Source organism: Triticum dicoccoides, chromosome 5B (assembly GCF_002162155.2).
Source record: "Triticum dicoccoides isolate Atlit2015 ecotype Zavitan chromosome 5B, WEW_v2.0, whole genome shotgun sequence".
NCBI classification, from domain to species: Eukaryota; Viridiplantae; Streptophyta; class Magnoliopsida; order Poales; family Poaceae; genus Triticum; species Triticum dicoccoides.
Window position 1 is genome coordinate 659,161,830 of NC_041389.1, and position 22,324 is coordinate 659,184,153.

At 46.7% G+C, this 22,324-nt stretch overlaps 1 protein-coding gene and 1 long non-coding RNA gene across 4 annotated transcripts; both read left to right on the forward strand.

Moving 5' to 3' along the window:
* Positions 1-13,565: 13,565 nt before the first annotated feature.
* LOC119306543 (protein ELC-like) lies at positions 13,566-14,876 on the forward strand. Its single transcript, XM_037582732.1, has one exon. It carries the CDS (start codon positions 13,621-13,623, stop codon positions 14,572-14,574), a length of 954 nt encoding a protein of 317 aa, XP_037438629.1. The 5' UTR covers positions 13,566-13,620; the 3' UTR covers positions 14,575-14,876.
* Positions 14,877-19,284: 4,408 nt separating this feature from the next.
* On the forward strand, positions 19,285-21,953 carry LOC119312398. Of its 3 annotated transcripts, none has more exons than XR_005151314.1 (4): positions 19,285-19,608; positions 19,703-19,933; positions 20,347-20,943; positions 21,025-21,953. It is a non-coding gene; the product is annotated as an uncharacterized LOC119312398 (long non-coding RNA). The 3 variants fall into 3 exon arrangements; XR_005151315.1 differs by having other exon boundaries at positions 19,287-19,933; positions 20,347-20,582; positions 20,694-20,943; XR_005151313.1 differs by having other exon boundaries at positions 19,286-19,933.
* The last annotated feature ends 371 nt before the right edge of the window (positions 21,954-22,324 follow it).

Here is a 22,324-nt window from a genome sequence, read left to right on the forward strand (position 1 = left end):
GACCCAGCCGGTTGGCTCCCCATGAACACGATGACGACGCTGTTTCTCCATTCCGACCCAGCCATGTACACGAGCCCTGGCCGTACGTATGCGCGAGTAGGCGTTCGAGACCCCGCCTGTATGTACCAACTGGTATCGCGGTCTAATAATATGTACACATGGGTGTCAGGTATGTATGTACCAACAAATGTTTTTATTATGTAAAAATAAATTGCAAACAAGTACATGTATGTGTCTTAGATTCAAGTAGACAAAAATGGTATGAAATTCAATGAAACAAATGTTGCTATTTAATTTATTGTGAATTATATGGACCATGCTAGTGGGAGAAAGCAAAAAATAGGAAGGTGTGAACTATACCTGGCCAAACCTCGGGCCGGGCCGGGCTTCGGGTCGGGCCTAGCCAAGCCCGACACAAAAAACCCAGGCCCGGGCCCGGCCTGGCCCAGCCATCGGGCCTGTGTTTCTGGGCCCGAGCCCGGCCCGAGCACGTAAAAGCCCGTCAGGCTCCGCGCCGGCCTGGCCCGACCTTCAGAAAAATGCAAAAATGACGGGCCCAGTCTTCGGGCTCAAAAACTAGGCCCGAGCCCGGCCCGGGGGCAGCGTCGGGCCAGACCGGATCGGGCTTTTTCGGGCCGGGCCGGGCTTCTCATGGCCAAGACTAGTGTGAACTAACCTGTGGTTGGATGGTTAGAGGGACAGTGGTATCCCTAGCCCACCAGGGTTCATGTCCCGGTGCTCACATTATTCCTTGATTTATTCCGGATTTCCACGATGCGCTTTCAGTGGGACCTGACGTTCCCATCGACGACGAGGTGCCTACGGTGACTTTGTAAATCTCAAGATGATATGCCGGTTTGGTCTCTTGAAGGTGCTCATAGGGGTAGGGGTGTGTGTGTGCGTTCATATGGGTGAGTGTATGCGCGTATGCATGAGCGCTTGCGTCCGTGTTGTGTTCAGAAAAAATAGGAAGGTGACATGGGTGACGAATCTAATTTATTTCAATTTGGATGCATGGAAAAAGAATCAAACACTTAATGCTATCTCATATATGGATAGTCTTGCATGGAATAAATTAGGAAACAAATCAACAATAGTGCACGTCACTTACATCCAAATGCATTAACGGGTAGAAAAGGGGGCATTGGTCCAGGCCGGGTCAGCCCATTAGTCCCGGTTCAATCCAGAATCGGGACCAATGGGGGCATTGGACCCGGTTCGTTAGCCCCGGAGGCCGGCCGGGCCACGTGGGCCATTAGTCCCGGTTCGTCTGGACCTTTTGGTCCCGGTTGGTGGGACGAATCGGGACCAATATGCCTTGGTCCTGGCCCACCACCATTGGTCCCGGTTGGTGGCCTGAACCGGGACCAAAGGCTTCCCTTTAGTCCCGGTTCAAGCCACGAACCGGGACCAATTAATTGCCTAGATATACCCCTCGCCCGCGAGCAGAGCACTCTCACTGCTCTATTTTTCGTGGCCAGCGAGGAGAGAGCTTTGTGGTGCTCTAGCTCACCTCCTATGCACATGAGGTGTTCGATGGAATGCCCGAGCCACACTACTTAAGCTTTCTCCTCTCCAAGCTCGACCTCCAAGCTCCATTTTCCTTAATATTTGTCTAGGTTTAGTGGTCCGTCACGTGTCTTCATCGTCGTCGATCGCCCGCGCCGATCTCGTCGCTGGCACCACCGTGGTGAGCCTCTTGTTCTTATCTTCTTTCTGAAAGAAAAAAAATTCTTACTTGTATGTTTATATAGATACTTGTATAATTTTCTTACTTTTATTATTGCATCTTATATAGTGCGATGGTTTTGGTATCCGCCCCCGTCGGCCCTCGTCCTGTCTATGATTCGGATGTGGTATATATTATCTTTTCATAACTATTGGTTCATCTATTGTTTATGACAATTATGCCGACCAACGTGACATAGATTTTATTTATCTAGGAGGTTGTTGAACCGACAATTCCAACCGACCCTATTATCGAGAGGTTAAATTTAGTTGAAGAAGAAAACAATTTCTTGAAGGAAAAAATTAGAAAAATTGAGGAGGAGAAGATAATATTGGAGTTGCATGTTGCGGATGTCGTGGATGATCACAAGATCAAGATGGATGCAATGCGCTTGAAGATTAGAAAGATTAGAAAATATGCCATTCATACCGAGGCTTGGTATCATTATGCCGTTGGATCAGTTGTTACATTGATTACGATTATGATCGCATTTGTTTTTGCATTGAAATGTTTTACATAGTTTCAATGTATGGTTTAATTAATTTAGATGCTCTGCAGAGCTTTATGTTGTTAGATGAGAACTATGTATGTATTTTGGTTTTAATGTGATGGTGAACTTCTATTAATCTGGTCACTTAATTATCTATTCATGATGTTCTGTAATGATTTTTGACACACTTAATTATATATAATGCACATAGATGAACCGGCAATGGATGTACGGTTCAAGACACACCTTCGAGTACATTAAGGACGTGCATGAATTTCTCGAAGTGGCTGAGGCAAACAAGCAGAATGGTTTTATGTGTTGTCCATGCCCTATATGTGGGAATACGAAGTCTTACTCTGACCGGAAAATCCTTCACACCCACCTGCTTTACAAGGGTTTCATGCCACACTATAATGTTTGGACGAGGCACGGAGAAATAGGGGTTATGATGGAAGACGGCGAAGAAGAAAAGTACGATGACAACTATGTGCCCCCTGAATACGGTGATGCTACTGAAGATCAAGAGGAACCAGATGATGTGCACGATGATGCTGCAATAGGCGAAGCTGCTGAAGATCAAGAGGAACCAGACGATGTGCCCGATGATGATGATCTCCGCCGGGTCATTGTCTATGCAAGGACGCAATGCGAAAGTCAAAAGGAGAAGCTGAAGTTCAATCGCATGTTAGAGGACCACAAAAAAGGGTTGTACCCCAATTGCGAAGATGGCAACACAAAGCTCGGTACCGTACTGGAATTGCTGTAGTGGAAGTCAGAGAATGCTGTGCCTGACGAAGGATTTGAGAAGCTACTGAAAATATTGAAGAAGAAGCTTCCAAAGGATAACAAATTGCCCGACAGTACATACGCAGCAAAGAAGGTCGTATGCCCTCTAGGATTGGAGGTGCAGAAGATACATGCATGCCCTAATGATTGCATCCTCTACCGCGGTGCGTACAAGGATCTGAACACATGCCCGGTATGCGGTGCATTACGGTATAAGATCAGACGAGATGACCCTGGTGATGTTGGCGGCGAGCCCCCCAGGAAGAGGGTTCCCGCGAAGGTGATGTGGTATGCTCCTATAATACCACGGTTGAAACGTCTGTTCAGAAACGGAGAGCATGCCAAATTGATGCGATGGCATAGTGAGGACCGTAAGAAAGACGGGAAGTTGAGAGCACCCGCTGACGGGTCGTAGTGGAGAAAAATCGAGAGAAAGTACTGAGATGAGTTTGCAAGTGACCCAAGGAACGTATGGTTTGCTTTAAGTGCGGATGGCATTAATCCTTTCGGGGAGCAGAGCAGCAATCACAGCACCTGGCCCGTGACTCTATGTATGCATAACCTTCCTCCTTGGATGTGCATGAAGCGGAAGTTCATTATGATGCTAGTTCTCATCCAAGGCCCTAAGCAACCCGGCAACGACATTGATGTGTACCTAAGGCCATTAGTTGAAGAACTTTTACAGCTGTGGAATGGAAATGGTGTATGTACGTGGGATAAGCACAAATAGGAGGAATTTCACCTAAAGGCGTTGCTGTTCGTGACCATCAACGATTGGCCCGCTCTCAGTAACCTTTCAGGACAGACAAACAAGGGATACCACGCATGCACGCACTGTTTACTTGACACCGATAGTATATACCTGGGAAGCTGCAGGAAGAATGTGTACCTGGGCCATCGTCGATTTCCTCCGACCAACCATCAATGTCGAAAGAAAGGCAAGCATTTCAAAGGCGAGGCAGATCACCGGAGGAAGCCCGCCATGCGTACCGGTGATCACGTACTTGCTATGGTCAATGATTTACACGTAATCTTTGGAAAGGGTCCCGGCGGACTAGCTATTCCGAGTGACGCTGGGGGACACGCACCCATGTGGAAGAAGAAATCTATATTTTGGGACCTACCCTACTGGAAAGACCTAGAGGTCCGCTCTTCGATCGACGTGATGCACGTGACGAAGAACCTTTGCGTGAACCTGCTAGGCTTCTTGGGCGTGTATGGGAAGACAAAAGATAAAGCTGAGGCATGGGAGGACCTGCAATGTTTGCACGAAAAAAGACGGCATGCCTCCAAAGCAGTATGAAGGTCCTGTTAGCTATGCTCTTACAAAGAAGAGAAGGAAATCTTGTTTGAATGCCTGCTTAGTATGAAGGTCCCGACTGGCTTCTCGTCGAATATAAAAGGAATAATAAATATGTCAGAGAAAAAGTTTCAGAACCTAAAGTCTCATGACTGCCACGTGATTATGACGCAACTGCTTCCGGTTGCATTGAGGGGGCTTCTACCGGAAAACGTCCGATTAGCCATTGTGAAGCTATGTGCATTCCTCAATGCAATCTCTCAAAAGGTGATTGATCCAGAAATCATACCAAGGCTAAGGAGTGATGTGGTGCAATGTCTTGTCAGTTTCGAGCTGGTGTTCCCACCATCCTTCTTCAATATCATGACGCACGTCCTAGTTCATCTAGTTGACGAGATTGTCATTCTGGGCCCCGTATTTCTACACAATATGTACCCCTTTGAGAGGTTCATGGGAGTCCTAAAGAAATATGTCCGTAACCGTGCTAGGCCAGAAGGAAGCATCTCCATGGGCCATCAAACAGAGGATGTCATCGGGTTTTGTGTTGACTTCATTCCTGGCCTTAAGAAGATAGGTCTCCCTCAATCGCGGTATGAGGGGAGACTGACTAGAAAAGGCACACTTGGAAGAGACTCAATAATATGCAGGGACGGATATTCTTGGTCTCAAGCACGCTACACAGTTCTATAGAACTCTACCTTGGTGACCCCGTATGTCGATGAACACAAGAACAGTCTGCGCTCCAAACACCCGGAGCAATGTGACGACTGGATTACATGTGAACACATCAGGACTTTCAGCAGTTGGTTGGAAGCACGTCTCAGAGGTGACAACACTGTTTATGATGAGCTGTACTTGTTGTCCAGGGGACCATCTTCGACTGTTACGATTTGGAAAGGATACGAGATAAATGGGAATACATTTTACACGATTGACCAAGATCAAAAGAGCACCAACCAAAACAGCGGTGTCCACTTTGATGCAACAACCGAGAGGGGAAAGGACACATATTATGGTTACATAGTGGACATATGGGAACTTGACTACGGACATGATTTTTAGGTCCCTTTGTTTAAGTGCAAATGGGTCAATCTCTCAGGAGGCGGGGTACAGGTAGACCCACAGTACGGAATGATAACAGTGGATTTGAAAAATCTTGGGTACACTGACGAACCGTTCGTCCTAGCCAATGATGTGGCACAGGTTATCTATGTGAAGAACATGTCAACCAGACCAAGAAAAAGAAAAGATAAGGAAACGAATACATCATACGATGAGCCAAAGCGCCACATAGTTCTTTCAGGAAAAAGGGACATCGTGGGAGTGGAGGGCAAGACAGACATGTCTGAAGATTATGAAAAGTTTTATGAAATTCCTCCCTTCAAAGTCAAGGCTGACCCCAACATCCTGATAAGCGATGAAGATTATCCATGGTTACAGCGCAATAAGCAAATGACACAAGCGAAGAAAAAGTGAAGACTTTCTCCCGTAACTATTATGATGATACCATGCCAACTTTGTAACACACGAGTATGATACCATTGTCCGTTTTGTACATGCACATGCTATGTGGGTGAATTTATGATGCCATGCCAACTTTCAACTTTTTCATATTTCTTTTGAAATGCTTTAATGTCTTACGGTTCGGCCCTCGTAATAATTAAAAATAGCAACAATAAGTATTTTGTTGTAAGTAGAAACAAAATAAAATAAATAAAGCAAAAAAGAAAACAAAAAAAACAAAAAAAGTGTTTTCAAATTTGAAAACTAATGGCACTAACAGAAAGTTTATAATTTTTCTAAAACTAAAAGCAAAAAGAATTAAAAAATAAAGCAAAAAACAAAAAAATAATAATGCAGAAAACAAAACAAAAAAACAATTAAAAATAGCAACAATAAGTATTTTGTTGTAAGTACAAACAAAATAAAATAAATAAAGCAAGAAAGAAAACAAAAAAAATAAAAAAAGTGTTTTCAAATTTGAAAACTAATGGCACTAACAGAAAGTTTATAATTTTTCTAAAACTAAAATAAAAATAATTAAAAAATAAAGCAAAAAAAAGAAAATAAATAATGCAGAAAACAAAACAAAAAAACTGGAAAATAATTAAAAATAGCAACAATAAGTATTTTGTTGTAAGTAGAAACAAAATAAAATAAATAAAGCAGGAAAGAAAACAAAAAAATGCCTCCTACTGGGCCCCACGGCCTGAATACGACTAGAAACCCTACCATGGGCCAGGATTCAGGCCCGTAGTAGGCCCAGAAGGCCCATCAGGCAAAGCAGTAGCAAATAGGCCCGCAAGCCTACGGTGGAGAGGAGCTCGAGAGGGGTGCGGCAGTGGGGCTTATAAACCACTGCGCGTCCCTCTCAACTAGCGAGGTGGGACTAAACTTTGGCCCCGACGCTGGCAGCACAGGGTCCTTTGGTACCGGTTCGTGGCACCAACTGGTACCAATGCCCACCCTTTAGTCCCGGTTGGTGCCACCAACCGGGACCAAAGGTCGCCGCTTCTCGCCCTTTGGGCTGCTGAAAAGAGGTCTTTGGTCCCGGTTGGTGGTACCAACCGGAACTAAAGGTGGCATCAGTCCCGGTTGGACTCACGAACTGGGACCAATGCTCTTGCTATATATACAACACTTATGAAAATTTGACGAACACATCGCCAGTTGCCCTCGGCCCGCCCGACGATGCCGAGCTCATCGACGCCGCCAGGCTGCCCAGATCGACGCCGTCCGCTGCCCCGACGCCGCCCGCCGCCCAGACGCTGTCTGCGCGCCGCCCCGACGCCGTCCGCGCGCCTCCGTCATCGCCCTGCCCCGTCGCCGCCAGGCGCTACCCCGCCGCCGCCCGCCGGCCGCCCTCGCCGACGCCGTCGTCGTTGCCCGCGCCCGTCGTTGCCGTCGTCGCTGGCCACGCCCCTGCCCCAGCCCGCCGTGGTCGTCGTCGTCGCCCTCGCCGCTGTCGCCCTCGCCGGCCGCCCCCGTTGTGAGCCGCCGCCGTCGAGGCTCTGTGTTCAGTGCTTTTTTTTCATACATACATGTGTATTTTTTTTGTTCATTGCATTTTTTTCATGTATATAATTAATGTATATATGTATGTGGTAGCTATATGATGAATGGATGTGGCTATGTATGTATGAATATAATGTTCATAGCATTTTTTTGTTTATATATGGTTTTTCATATATGTATTAATTTTTTATTTAGGTTGTTAGTAGATATCGATTTTAGGTTAGTGTATTTTAATTAGGTTAGTGTAGAGGAAAAAGTAAAATAAGGAAAAGGAAGAAAAGAGGACGAAGGAAGAAGGAAGAAGAAGAAGAAAAAGAATGAGAGGAAAAAGGAAAATAAGAAGAGGAAGAAAGGAGAAGAAGAGGAGAGGAAAAGAAGAGGAGAAATAAATAAGAAGAAGAAAAAAGAAGAAAAAGAAGAGGAGAAGAAGAAAGGAATAGAGGAGTAGAAGAAAAAATAGAAAAAAAATATTCTATTTTTTCTTCTTGTCCTCTATTCCTTTCTTCTTCTTCTTCCTTCTTCCTTTCTTCCTCTTTTCTTCCGTTTCCTTAATTATTTTCCTTTCTCGAGGGAGAAGAAGAGAAAGAAGAGGAGAAGAAGAAAGAAAGGAATAGAGGAGAAATAAATAAGAAGAACAAAAAATAAGAAAAGGAAGAGGAGAAGAAGAAAGGAATAGAGGAGAAGAAGAAAAAATAGAAAAAAATTCTTCTTTTTTTTCTTCGATCTTCTCCTCTATTCCTTTCTTCTTCTCCTCTTTTTATTTCTTCTTTGTTTTCTTATGTTTTACTGTCGTGTGCATATTCGGTTTCCCTTATTACTCGAGCGAGGTTATAGTAATGTAATTGATGAGTTATGCATGCGTGCGCAGGTATCACTATGTTCTTCTGGAGATTAAGCTTGAGCGGGGACTAGTAACCGTCTTAGACTCGAGACGGAAAGAACCCGAAACCTATGCGGACATGACTGAATTGCTCAACAAGTAAGTTCAATCGATCATTATCGCACCATATCGGCAACTTTTTGTTCATTTCCTGATATCTCAAGTAATAATAATTATTTTCTTTGTCTTGCAGGGTTTGGAAACAGTTCACCGCAGAAGCTCCGGGACTGCCGAAGGAGCTGCGATATACATACCCGAAAGTAAGTACTACCGACTAGCTAGTTGCGCGCATTTCCCGTTGATTCTATAGCTATACTTTCATCAATGCCATTTATAATGCTTCATTATCAGTTTGATTGACCTCTATTTCTCGTAAAGTGCTTGTGGCAGGAACAAGCGAATGATTTCTGTGGATACTATGTGTGCGAGTTCATCCACAACGCGACTTTGAAAAACAAGCGGGGCTACTCTAAAAGACAATATGAAGTGCGTAAGCAATAATATTCACAATTTCATTTTATTACACCATCATTTCTGTTGAGTTTCATTCATATATATGTATTAATTAACCCCCTTCTTCAAATTAGACGTGGCAGATGCGGAATGAACTCCTAGAACCAGATCGCATGAAAGCAATTCAAGAGGAATTGGCGGGATTCTTTCTTGACCACGTCATCAATAAAGCCGGAGAATACCATGTGGAAATTGATTCCAAATGCTAGGGGATTGTAATTAAGAGATCTTATACATATTGTACATGTATGTAGCCAGTAGCGTCGGATACATGATACGAAAACTTGTTGTTCGACCAATCTCTCAGAGAAGGAGAGGTCGATCGATCACTTCTCTCGGTATGCATGACGAACTTCTGTACTCAATGGTTCTCTCAATCACTTATGTATATATAGTACGTAACGTCGACCAAGCACGGACATAAGAGAGGACACTTCTCTCTATTAATTAGCTAGCTAACACAATATATGAAACACCTAAATTAACCCCCCAAAACCCCCAACCCCTCCTCCTTTCAAAAAAAACCCCCAGCCACTGGAATGCTGACGCGTGGATGGCTTTTGGTCCCGATTGGTGCCACCAATCGGGACCAAAGGCCCCCTGACTGGGCTCGGCGCACAGGGCCACGTGGAGGCACATTGGTCCCAGTTCGTGTTTGAACCGGGACTAATGGGTGGAGGTATTAGTAACGACCCATTAGTCCCGGTTCAAGAACCGGGACTAAAGGCCCTTACGAACCGGGACTATTAGGTGTTTTTCTACTAGTGTAGGTGCCTATATAGATGTGTTAATCCCCTCTTTTGGAAGGGATGGGTTTGGACTTTTGTGATATGCCTGCCGAAAAGGAAGGAGAGATAGTTAGTCTGAAAGGAAAGGGGCATGATAGATTTAATTGAGGAGAATGTTCGATAATCTCTTAAGTTACTAAGCTCCCTAGGAATGAAGTCTCCTGGTGTATCGAGCTACTTTTTGCAATCATCGCCCCACATATTAGGGAGGGCCTATTTGCACATGAACGTAGCATTCTTACGGTAGATAAATATTTAAATTTTGAACATTTATATTCATGAATATTTCTAGAATTTGGAGCTTCTTTTGGAATCCGTTAATATTTTAGAAATTTATGAACATTTTAACAAACTGAGAACATTTTTGAATTTTCGAAAACATTTTTGAAATTCACATTTTCTAATTGGTGAATATTTTCTAAATTCATGAACATTTTCTTCAAATCCATAAACGTTTTTACAAAAAATAATAATTCATGAACCTTTTTTTTGACATATTTTGACACATTCTCTCTACCTTTTTTCAGTGTTCCTTCATCTTATTTTTTCCCTTCGCTTCTTCAATGAGCCTAGGCCCAATAGGGCAACTAGCCAGCCGACCGAAGTGAGCATCCTAGGGCACGCGCATTTGGTCCTCCTTAGACGCGTTGCACATGGAATAGGACCTCTGCTGCATCTGGCTTATTTCGTTGCCACGGAGGGAAGAACTGGTTTTTTGCTTCATGTGTTTGTGAGGGGTGGCTCCACCTTGCTGGTTCTGCATCGAGTGGTCTGGCGCTTTCTCCGTCTTCCCTGCCGGGCTCCCCAGATGGTGGATCCGCAGTAGAAGACCGACGGCGTGCTAGCGCTAGGAGAGAGCTAGAACCGGATGGCAAGTTAAGGGTGTGAGGCGACCAGTTTTGAAGTTGGAGGTTGAATGAGTGTCAAGTTGAGGAGAGGAATTTTTGGTCTATGGGGACATATACATCCTATATGGAAAAAAAAATTAGTAATCCAATAAAAAGTCAATAAAATCTGAAAATATTTTTTTATAAACTTGACCTTACATTGTACTTGTAAGAAAAAATTCACAAAAAGAAAATCCCCCTTTGACTTCTTTTCAAAAAAGACAATATTTTGACCAAAATGGTGTGAATAGTGACCTATAATAGTAAATAAAATTTGTCTTTTTCGCTGTGAAGACAACATTGGTTTGTTTTTGTGGAAATTTAATACTAGTGTAAAAGTAAGTCAAGTTTATTCTAAAAAAACTTCTGAACTATTTTAATTTTTTGGTTAATTATTAAAGAAAATCTCTATATAGGGTGTATATATACAATCAGAAACCAAAGGGTATTTCCCGTCAAATTGAGGGCTATAATGTGGACCAAAGGCGACTCGACCGGCGCGCTGTACCCAAAACCCTATCCCCAATCGATCTGAGCAGAACCCCGTCCCACGGACCTCCCCGGCGGCGGCACGCGATGTGGGCGTGCCGATCGTTTCTCCGTCGACCCAACCCCCTCATCACCTCCCGTACCCTCCGGCCTGCTATCCACCGTCACGACGCAAACCAGAGGACAGCTCATGGCACGAACCATCTGACTGCATCACCACGGAGGCACGTCTCGGACGCCGCCAACTGGGATCCGCATCACCCGGCGGCCGCGGCGGCGACGACGAAGAGGCATCTGTACGTGGTGCTGGATGACCACAAGCACGAGTACGGCATCTACAAGCTGGACGTAGGCGGCGATCTGGACGGCGACCACGATCCTGACTCTGCCCGCCGTCTTCCTGATCCCGCGGTCATCCGCGTGGAGGTGCCAACCGCCGTAGAAGATCCAGCCGCGCGGTTCGCCGCCCTGGGCAGCTGCGTCATCACCACGGGCTCCAGCCCAAACACTTACGGCCTAAGGGAAGAGCACTACGGCGTCACATTGGTCTACGACACCGAGACGGCGGCGCTCTTTGTCGCGTGCAACGTCCCGAAAGGCCTGCGCGACGGCTTCCGCGAGGCCGTGGCCGCCGGGGGTAGGCTGTACGCGTTCGAGGACGTGACGGAGCTGCACGACGAAGTGGGCTGGGAGATGGAGCCCCTTCGGCCCTGCCCGGGAGGCATGCACTGCATGACCACGGACGCCGACGAGAGCCGGTGGTGCTGGCTGCCTTTCTCCGGCTCCTCGCGGTGCTTCTGGAGCGCAGACCCTGACTCGCCCCCCTTCTTCCCCGAGGCGATGGTGGCGCACGCGGAGGCCGGGCGCGCCATCTTCGTGTCCGCGAGCGGGTTTCACGACGACGTCCGGACCTTCTCCTACGACACGACGAGCAGCACGTGGACGCGCTGCGGCGGCTGGGCGCTGCCGTTCGTAGGCCGCGCCGGCTATGACGGCGAGCTGGACGCCTGGGTGGGGCTCCACCGCAAGGGCTACGACACGGACGGGCACCTCTGTGTCTGCCGCGTTCCAGTTCCGACGAGCGACCTCGACCGGACCCCGCAACCGCAGTGGAAGGTCGGCGGGGAGAAGGTGCTCCTCCAGCACCCGGACTGGAGGCACGTCGACGCCAAGCTCGTGCACATGGCGGAGCGCGGCGAGCACTGCCTCGTCGAGCGCCTGCGACGCGAGGGGACGGACGAGAAAGAGCGCCTGCTCAACGGCGACGAGTGCCTGCTCCGACTGACCACGTTTCAAGTCAGGTACGGTGACGACGGGGAGCTCATCACGACCGCGGACCGTCGGTACGGCCGCTTTTACAAGGTGTCGAGGTACCGCGATGACTTTGAGGTTGCAGCGTTCTGGATATGACTTGTTCAAATGGTTGATCAGTCGTTGATTAGTACTCCCTCTGTAAACTAATATAAGAGCGTTTAGACCCTCTGTAATCTAAACGCTCTTATATTAGTTTACGGAGGGAGTACTAGCAACGTCGTTGAAAAGCTAGTGGACTTGCGAGGTTAAACTCTGCACGCCGGCCGCTTTCAGTGTCACGTTCTAGCTGTCGGTAGTTTTCATTTTTCAACTGTTAAAGGTTGAATTTTGATGCTGGGACTATTACGGTAGTTGACATGGCGGGCGAGCGACGGGCAGGTCGACTGGTCGAAACCAGTCAAACTGACCAGAAAACGGTTATTTCTTATGGGAATGGGTAAAGGTCAGTCGATTGAATTTGTTTTTTAGGTTAATCGATTGTTTCCCGGCCGTTGGATGGCAAAGCAGCAGTCGTATTTTTTCTTCGACCCTCTAAAGAAATTGTTCGTTGTCTTCCTCCTCGCGATTTCGATTTGAACCCCTTCTTCCTCTGGCCACCCTCCAGCCCAGGCCGAACTGCCAGTCTCCTTTGCCCTTGGTCGACGACGCTTGCGCGACTGTCTCGACACCCCGCCCTTTCCTCACCGTCGGGCTTGCCGTCAGCTCCGGCCATCCCTCTAGAGCCGGCGAACTATCCGATTTCTCTGGTGAACTTGCACCCCTGGCGCCCCTAAGATAGACCCAGAGGATGCTGCTTCTCGGCGAGTCGGCACCTGCTGCACCTGCACCTCTCGTGCGCATCTTTCTTCTGAAACAGAAATCGATTGACTCTAATTTAATTTTCAAACGATTGACGTGCAGCTAAACTGGTTTCTTGTACATTCATGTCAATCCAGGATGATAGGAAGGTTTTTTTATTTCAGAAACAAAATAATTTTGGAGCACACCGAAATATGCGAAATTTCAGAAATTCCATATATTTTGAAAATTATTTAGGATTTTGAGATTTCAAATTTCACTTAATTTTAATATAATTTAAATTTATATTAAATCAGTTTGAATCTGCATCGAAATTTTGGGGTTAAAAATATTTTTGGAGCCCATTGAAATATGCGAAATTTCAGAAATTTCACTGAAATTTTGTTGAAATTTTAAACCATGGATAGGAAAGTGGTTGAGGGAATTAACCCCGCCATAATGCTTTGCCAGGCTACACCCTGCACGCCTGCCGCTTTCGGTGTCGCGTTCTACGTCTCGGTAGTTTTCCGAATCCTGACTTCTTCTCCCCAACGCGGCCTACCTCGAGAACAAACCAAACGCAAGTCCAATAAGAAACCGTACGTACGTGCCGGTTGCGCCGTTGCGATCCATCCATCTATTCTTCTGATCGATGGCTCCTCCCGCGCCGCCGGCGAGCGCCGCGCAGCACCAGTTCCTCGACACGGCGCTGCCCTACGCCGACGACGTCAAGTGGCTCGTCCCCGACCATCTCGCCACGCTCGCCGAGGCCTTCCCCTCGCTCCGCCCCAGGACCGCCCTCTTCACCCACGACGACGGCCGCGCCGCGCGCCTGCTCCAGGCCGCCGGCACCATCCCGATCGTCCACGCGGGGGGCTCCTATGACCTCCCTGCCGTCGTCTGGCTCCCGGAGCGCTACCCGCGGTGCCCGCCCCTCGTGTTCCTCTCGCCGGCCCGCGGCACGGTGCTCAGAACAGACCACCCCCTCGTCGACCGCTCGGGCCTCGTCGCCGCCGCCGCCGCCGCCCCGTACCTCCGCTCCTGGGCGTTCCCGTCCTCCAACCTGCGAGACCTCGTCCGGTCCCTCTCCCACGCCTTCGGCATCGACCCACCCCTCCTCCCCGCCGAGGTCGCCTACAGGCGCGAGGCCCTCGCCGCCATGGCCTGCGCCGACGTTGCCGCCCTGCGCTCCGCGAGCGAGGCCGAGATGGACGCCCTGTTCGCCGTGCAGGCCGAGCTGCGCGTGCGGGGCGTGGCGGCGGACGGCGTGGTGCGCCGGGCAGGGGAGGAGGTGGACGCGTTGGAGCGGCGGCTGCAGGACGTGACGGTGGCCGCGTACGCCCTGGAGGCCTGGGTCGCGGCGAACCGGGCGACGGTGGCCGCGCACGGCGACGCGCAGGCGGGGGCGGCAGTTCAGCCCGCGGACGCGCTCTCGGTGCAGAGGCTCGAGTGCGCGGCCATGGATCTGGCGCTGGAGGACAGCATGTACGCGCTGGACGAGGCGGTGCAGGGAGGGGCCGTGCCGTTCAGCGGCTACCTCCGGAGCGTGCGCGCGCTGGCGCGGGAGCAGTTCTTCCAGCGTGCCCTCTGGACCAAACTTTGCTAGGAAGGTTTTTTTTTCTTCCATGGAAGCAAAACCTTCAGTCTTACCTTCAGATACAGAAAAATTCAGAGGCCTGATCTTTTTTCGATGTACTGGTACTAGATAGTGCGTTTGCTAGTTGTATACTGCACCTATGATGCAAACATTTTTTACTTATATAAAACAGAGATTGGTCAGATGCTGGGTTAATTAGGAAAAACAGTTCATATAGCCACTGCAGTAGCTGAAGCTAGGAGTGTTTTTTTTTTTTTGGTAACGGCAATAGGTTTCTGCTCTGCTCGAGCCTCTGGATGCAGCTTGTTGAGGAGGGGACCTGGTGAGCCACACCATAGAGGACCCAAACTCTGGAAAAAGGCAGGAGCCATGGAGAATGCCATTGTTGAGAGTAATTAGCCTAGGATCTTAGGTGTGGTGTCTAATTCTGTCTTATCGCCCAGCAATCTGATTTGAGTCCTTGTATAAACCTTTTGCTCTCCTTCTATACAGATAGGATACGTCATGAGCCTACTAAGATAATAAGATACCTTAAAAGAGGTGTACTGAAAAAATAACCACCGTTTTAGAGTTTTGGACCAAGAAAAAAAACAGATCAGATACCGTAAACTACCCCTCCCCCCTATGGTGCAACGACCCCCGCCCTCGTGATCCTTGAGATCTGGAGGCACCCGAGGCTGAAGGCTTGGTTGAAGAGCAATTACTCTGAGATAATGAGAAGGAAGAGGACGGGACCGATGATGTTGTCATGTACCCTCCCAAGCTTCATGAGGGCATGAACAATGGTAGCAGCACCAGGTGATGCCCCAGTGCACTCCATCTCAGCGAGAGAAGACAAGACCACCGTTGTGACATTGATTACTCAACGCTAGCCACCCTTCTAGTGGGACCCATCCTCTATTATTTACTCAAACAAGGGGCACGGGCAAGGTCATCCTAGCCACTTTCTCTTGCTTTTCCCTCTTTCTCTTGCTTTTGTCAGCCAAGAGACGGGTTCTACTGCAGAAGACCGCTTTGGTCTGCAAGCATCAGGTTCATATGAGCTGGACTGTAGAATCCGACGTGGATAGCTGGAGCATCTGTCCAGAGTGGAGCGATGGCCATGCCCTGATGAAGTCTCCTGGCATTTTCTTCTTTATCAACGTTGAGTATGCTTGCCCTATATGTTATTCTGAAACAATATAAATCATTGTTTGGTGCATATAAAAAGTTCGATAGTAGGTAAATATAGGTTTTGCTCACTAGAGAGGAACCCGAGAACAATAGCAAAGACATCTGAACTTGTGAGGATATAGAAAAAAAAGCCTAATATCACAAAGCTAAAGCAAATGAAGATAAAGCCCTCCAGAAAGCGGGACATAAGCTGCAGGTATGCCCAAATTTTCTGCATGTCCTATTGAAACAATCTAAAGATAAGACACATCATCCAAATGGTAAGATTTTTAAGAATTGGAGGTAACGAGTCAAAACGAAAAGGCCAATACCTTACCATCCAAACTATTAGAACCATCAAAAAAATAAGCCATGGTAATACATAGAAGTTAATAGGAAATGAGAAGTACATTAGGATACGCTGCAAATTGGACAAATAAAGCATACCACATGTAGAGAAAGTAATGGTGGAGCTATGTGAAGCATGAGAACCAAATCGATAGGAAATGAAAAGTACATTAGAATACATTGCAAATTGGACAAATAAAGATCATATGTAGAAAAAGTACCGGTGGAGTTATGTGATACATGGCGGCGACAAATAAAGCGGATCAATTTGGACAAATAAAGCAGTTGTATTCCCACCTGGCAAGGGATGGGTTGCCATGCTTCTTGGTTGAACATGCGGCGACCAAGACCTCTTCCTCAACTACATGAAGGTTGACATGAGATACACTAGCGCCCAAGGGCTCGTAGATGCAGCAGAGGAAGTGAGGAAGAAGGCGATGACTGAAGAGAAGCAGTGCATGGACGAACACTATGGAAACCCAGGTAAGGGGATCCTGTCAATCGACATGCTGCTATGGGCAATGAAGGAGTCTGGCTCCGTCGATGCTGGGCAGAGGCAACGGTGGGCAACCCACCGCTACGTCGCTCTGGCACAAGCTACATCTAAAGTTAATGCAGAGGTGCACCAAGACGACGACGACTTACAGATCGTATCCTCGCCAGCACCGCAGTCTCGCTGCTATCCTCCTCCCATCATCGACATCGATGAAGACGAAGACAAAGACGAAGAGGAGGTTCAGGAGCTGCCAAATCCTACCCAGGTCAAGCAAGAGGTACGACGCTTAGGATGCTTAGCAGGGCAGGCGCTAAGTGAAACTGGAATAGAATGTTTCAGTTTCGTCATTTATCGTCATTGTCAGTTATCTTCAGTGTTGTTCAGTGTTACTAAGTTTTAGGTCCAGTTTCAGTTTTAGTGACTTGAAAACATTGTTACACTATATGTGTTATCTATGTAATGCTATGTATGGTGCCTGCTATGTGAAACAGAAACTACCTTAATGCTATGTAATATGTGTGTGTTTGGATGTTGTTTAAATTTCATGCAGGAATTTAAGATACTCAAAACTAGCTTTCATCAACAAATTGCAAGTAGGGGATGCAACCATTTAGGATGAAAAAGACAGAAATAAACTTCATCATACTTAGATAATATGGTTCTTAACTTAGCATCAGGGCCATTACACCGAGCATAATCTTAGAGCATTACAGATTAGGGGCATTACGACACCCCACACCCAACTAAAATGATCTGAAACCATAGGCAGTCCATATCTAATATTAATACTAGGATGCATATCTGCATCAGATTCCAGTCCTAGGCAAGTTATATATAGGCCTCATATTTACTTACAAACCATAGGTACCACTTCACTCCATGACAACTTCTTTGATCTTGTCCAACTTTTCTTTGCACCCATGACCAGTCTTCAGGAGCTCAGCAATGACATGCTCCAACTTCTTCTTCTCTTCCTTGAGGAGGTCTTTGTCCACCTCTATTTCCTTCATGGCCTTTCTTGTGTTATGGATTATATCTGCTTGACTCTGCAGGATGCACATCTGCTCTTTTTTCAGCTTAACCTTCTCCATTTAAATCTCAATCTTTGTCTGCTCCTCAAGTTGCTTCTTCTTCTCCTTCAGTTCATTTATTGTCTGGCTTGTGTAATCCATGTCATGAGATTTTTGTCCATCGTGACAATAAAACAAGTTGGATACGTCATCCACAAGCTGGTTGTACTGATTGCCCGGAGAATCAAGCTCCTTGTTCAGTTTTGCAACCTCTCTCTAATGAGCCTCATTGTCCTGGACTCTACCAAGGTTATGCTCATGATACATATCCCAGAGCTTGGTTAAGCACCTTTTCATAATTACAGGCCAAGGGGCATCTACCCACTCCACAATGCCACAGTTCACATCATCCTGAAAATTCAGTCAAGTTTACAGTGAGCTGACTAAGTAGTACTCTATACTACAATGCCATAGTTGCACGTTTAGTAAAGTTCTAGTAATCAAACAAATTCAGAAGAAGAAATCATAAACCTTAAACCAGTACATGGCTACACTAGCTAGCTCTATACTACAATTACAAAACATTGATCCGTTTCCAGAGCTCTATACTACACTTACATAATTCAGACATAGCAATGGTATTACACTAAAGCAAAATTCAGAAAAACATCAACTAAACAGTACTATGTTTCCACTACATAGCACAAAATGAATCAATTACAGCCATCACAACCTAGTTTATTACCTCAGTAGCACATCCTATGCATCTCATGTCAGTGTCAGTGCCTTCAAATGCCACAAACTTGCTTGGCCACTGCCTGTGCAGGATGGACTTACTATCAGATTCAACCACAAGTCCCCCAGAAACTTGGGTCTATCACAGGTTCAGGAGTTTGTTGCAGCAGCAAAAACATATATATCAACTACAACTCACAAATATGAACTTAAATGGAAGAAATTCAAAGTGTCTTCAAACCCTAACCCTGCAGAGGAGAGGAGAGAGTGAGCTGACTTACAAAGTACTCATCTGCAGGTTGCTGAACTCGCTCATGTACTCGCCATCGTCGGAGATCTCGTTGAAAAAGGGCCACAACGGCATGCTCGAGGTGTCGCCGGAGTGCGAGGAGAAGAAGAGGAGAGGAGAGAGTGAGCTCAGGGAGAGTGAGAGATAGTAGGGAAGGCCCGAGCCGGTCGGCCAGTTTTGACCGAGCGGCGGCACTAACGGCCAGCAGACGCGCGCCGTTAGCCGTTAGGGTGGTCGTCGACCAGTCATGTGGGCCAGCCCTATTGGACACGCGTTTAAAATGGTTGAAACGGTCATCAACACGACTTGATAGTTTTTAGTAACAAAATTAAAAAAAATCTTAGTTTTTGATCACTTTTTTAAATGTGGTAGTTCAGTGGGACGGCAAACCCAAATGTTATAGTTTTTTGTTAAATACTCGAGGAAGCTAGACAAAACTTTTGGTGGCGCTTACTACAAGACTTTTGGTACGGAGGTTATCCAATTGGTAATTAGAAACCTTATGAATTTTTCCGGTCAATCACTCTACCTATAAATCATGTTTGAAGTAAAGATAAAGAAGTAGGACATGGAGTACGTGATCACGAGCTCACAGGAGCTCGGTATCTGATCCGTCCAGAATAGCTTTGTGATTCGATGAATTAAATGAGTGTGGCTGGCTGCGGGTCCACATGAATTCCATACGTCACTCTACGCACTTGACCGATGGGCCCTGGCTTGGACGGACGTTTGGACGCCATGGACGGAGCGAGGCAGAGTCGTGGTTCAAGATGTCACCGGCGTCCTGATCTGTGGATCAGATCCGGTGCTTTCCGGTAGTGGCGGCAGGGCACGCAGTAAATGCAGAAGTTGGGCGCTGGGGCAAGCTATCCCCTACCCAGTGAAGTTGGATCTTGCATTCTTCAAGGCGGGGAACCGGTGGAGAAATCTCCTGCGGGAAAAGGGAGTGGGCGGTCCAGCGAGCTCCCAGGTCCTCCGGCGAGCATGGAATTCTTGTTGCAGCCATTAAACAGGTTAGAATCTGCTCGCTGTGGCTCCGTTTGGCACGGTTTTGGATTAAGTTTTCAGCAATGATTTGATTTTGTCTACTGAATATTTTTGCGGAAGTACCACAACACTGCTAGAGAAGGTTAACGAGAACAACAACACCATGGAGCCTCTTCACTACCCAGTCATGGCGCCGGCGGAGGTTGAGCTGCCGGCCCCGGCGGCCTCAAGTGCAGACGGCCAAATCTGTGTTGACGGCGCCGCTCCAGAGCCGGCCAGTGCAGACAAGGGTCAAGGTTCAGAGCACTCTATAGAGCAAGTGGATCCAAAAACTCCGGGGTGGACGCAAAGGTATGAAGATTAATTTTACAGTACTGTTCATTTGCGTTTAAAGAATTCAGGGGTATCCTCTCGATTTGAGTTGCAGTGCACATACATAAAACAGAAGTGACTAGATTCATTTTAGATGGTTTGTTAAATTGTTCGCCAAAGCAGTAAGTGTATATTTAGAAGTTGGGATTGTATAAGAAGAACCAAGCCTGGATAAAAATATTGTTATTGCTCCGGGAAGAAGATGTCTTGCAAGTACAGAGTTAAACATAAATAATTTATAAGAAATAAACACAAGAGTACTGGAATAATAGATTTCGCTAAATTGTGTTGCAAACATGATGCATTTTTTTGTTTGTGAGCAACAGTAGTTTATAGCTTAGTTAAACTGTAAAACCTGATGATTATGTGCTAATAATTTGCATGGCTTCCAGAGTGCTCCTTGCCCTCACAGGATCTCAGCCCTGGAGAGATCAGTCCGGCGATTTGCAGAAAAAACAGGAGACTTTGTCATTGTGCAAAGATAGGAACAAGTTTCGACACACTTGGTGAGGCGTACGATTTTTACAATTTATATTCGTGGGCGAAAGGATTCGGTATTAGGTAAGGGAAGAGCAGGCTAAATGTGGACCAGACAAAATGCATGCAAAAGATAGTCTGTGGGTGTGCGGTATGACAGATCTTTGAGCATTTTAAATATCTTTCCAGCTCACTATGAGAAAGTTCGTAGTGGAGTTAACTGAATATGTTTGACATGGACCATGACGTGAGCTAATCGCAGGGGAGACCGCTTACGTGAGCAAACATCGCAACTAAAAGACATGCTGGCAAAATCTACACACGAACTATGTTCAAGCAGTTTTGCCATATAGTATATGAGTGCGGAGCATACCAGATGGAAGAGATCGAGAAAGGAAAAACGTATATTACAATTCATACCGAGGCAGAGCGGCGGGAGAAGTGGTGAGGAATTTGATTGTGAATGCGGCCAGTTCGCACACATGCGGATGCTCTACAGCCATGTCTTGAAGGTACGTATGACCTCATATCCTGGTTGTTGCAAATTCATGCTGGATGAAAAAATTATGAACATGTATGAATTTTTGAAACAGGCTCTGGACTTTATTCTTATTAAGGAAATACCTTGGAAGCACATAGTGAAAAGATGGACTAGAGATGCCAGACACATCCTACTCCCTCATCTGACACAATATCAGAAGGACAATGCTCACAAAAATTCATTTAGTTATAGGCATTTCAATATGTCGATGCATGACATGAAGCTTGTCCGTATGGGGGACACGAGTGTTGAAGCATATACGCATCTAATTTCTATGATCAAGAATTGTGCTGCTGGAATGACACCATTTGCTGAAATAATAAGAGACAGTCTTGGATTAGAGGACATGATGGCAGAGAATGGAGATGTTGTTAACCAGGTTCAGACACAAGTTGGTATTCAGTTTGCACCAAACAGAGTGGATAGTGTTGTTGGCAACGACGAAACAACTCGGCTAACGAGTCTGGTAATAGGCTGTCAGGATTATTACCTCTGGCTAAGAGGAAGGACATGGGAAGGCCTACGACAAGCAGAGAGAAGGCGTTTTATGAAGGTTTGAGTAAGAGGACAAGATTTTGCACGATTTTTCGGCGGCAAGGCCACAAATGTACAACTTTGCCCTGATCGCGGGGATGTCCCAAAGCAGGTGAGGAAACCTGCACGGTGCAAAAGTTGTGGGGTGGACAAAGCAGCAGAACTCAGACTGAATAATTTACAAACTTAGATTGTTTCAGCATGACATATTTCTGTCATGGCCGGTGACTCATGCCAGAGCAAGCACAGGGGACTGGAGTGCTAATGTGACATTGGGAGCGTCAGTGTGTGTGGGCACAGCCGGTCCTTGTGCGTGTGAGTGTCGGGCGCTGGTGTGGTGTACGTGAGGCCCTGGTTAGGAGTCGTGTGTGGTTTGTGGGTGTATAAACACCCAGTCTTGTAATGTGTTTTGGTGGAAAAAAAGAAAATAAGTAGCAAAAGTCTGAATTCCCCTGTCTCCTTCTCTGTTCCCAGTCCCCTTGTCTTCTCCTCTTGAAGCATATCAGGTCGGCTGTACAATTTCTTCCTAGTTTTAGCTGTGTTGTATCTCAATGGCCAGTAAATTCGTGGCAGCTAAAACAACAATTAGGCATATCGTGTCAGCCGAGCGGCTAGGTTAATTCACCCAGCGGTAAGCCTCCCTGCCTTGTGGATCAGCACGTATATTGCGTGCCTGCTGAAATGCACGGTTCAGGTCCTGATTTGAGTCCGGAAGACGAGCTCTGCGATGCACGGAGGGTGCCGGCTGATGAGTTGCTTGGAGTGGCTGCTGATCAGTGCCAAAAATGACGATTATGAATTCGCATAACCCAACCTGC

Bases quoted from the DNA above. Each gene is read 5' to 3' on its own strand.
- LOC119306543 (XM_037582732.1), top strand. From the start codon at position 13,621: ATGGCTCCTCCCGCGCCGCCGGCGAGCGCCGCGCAGCACCAGTTCCTC.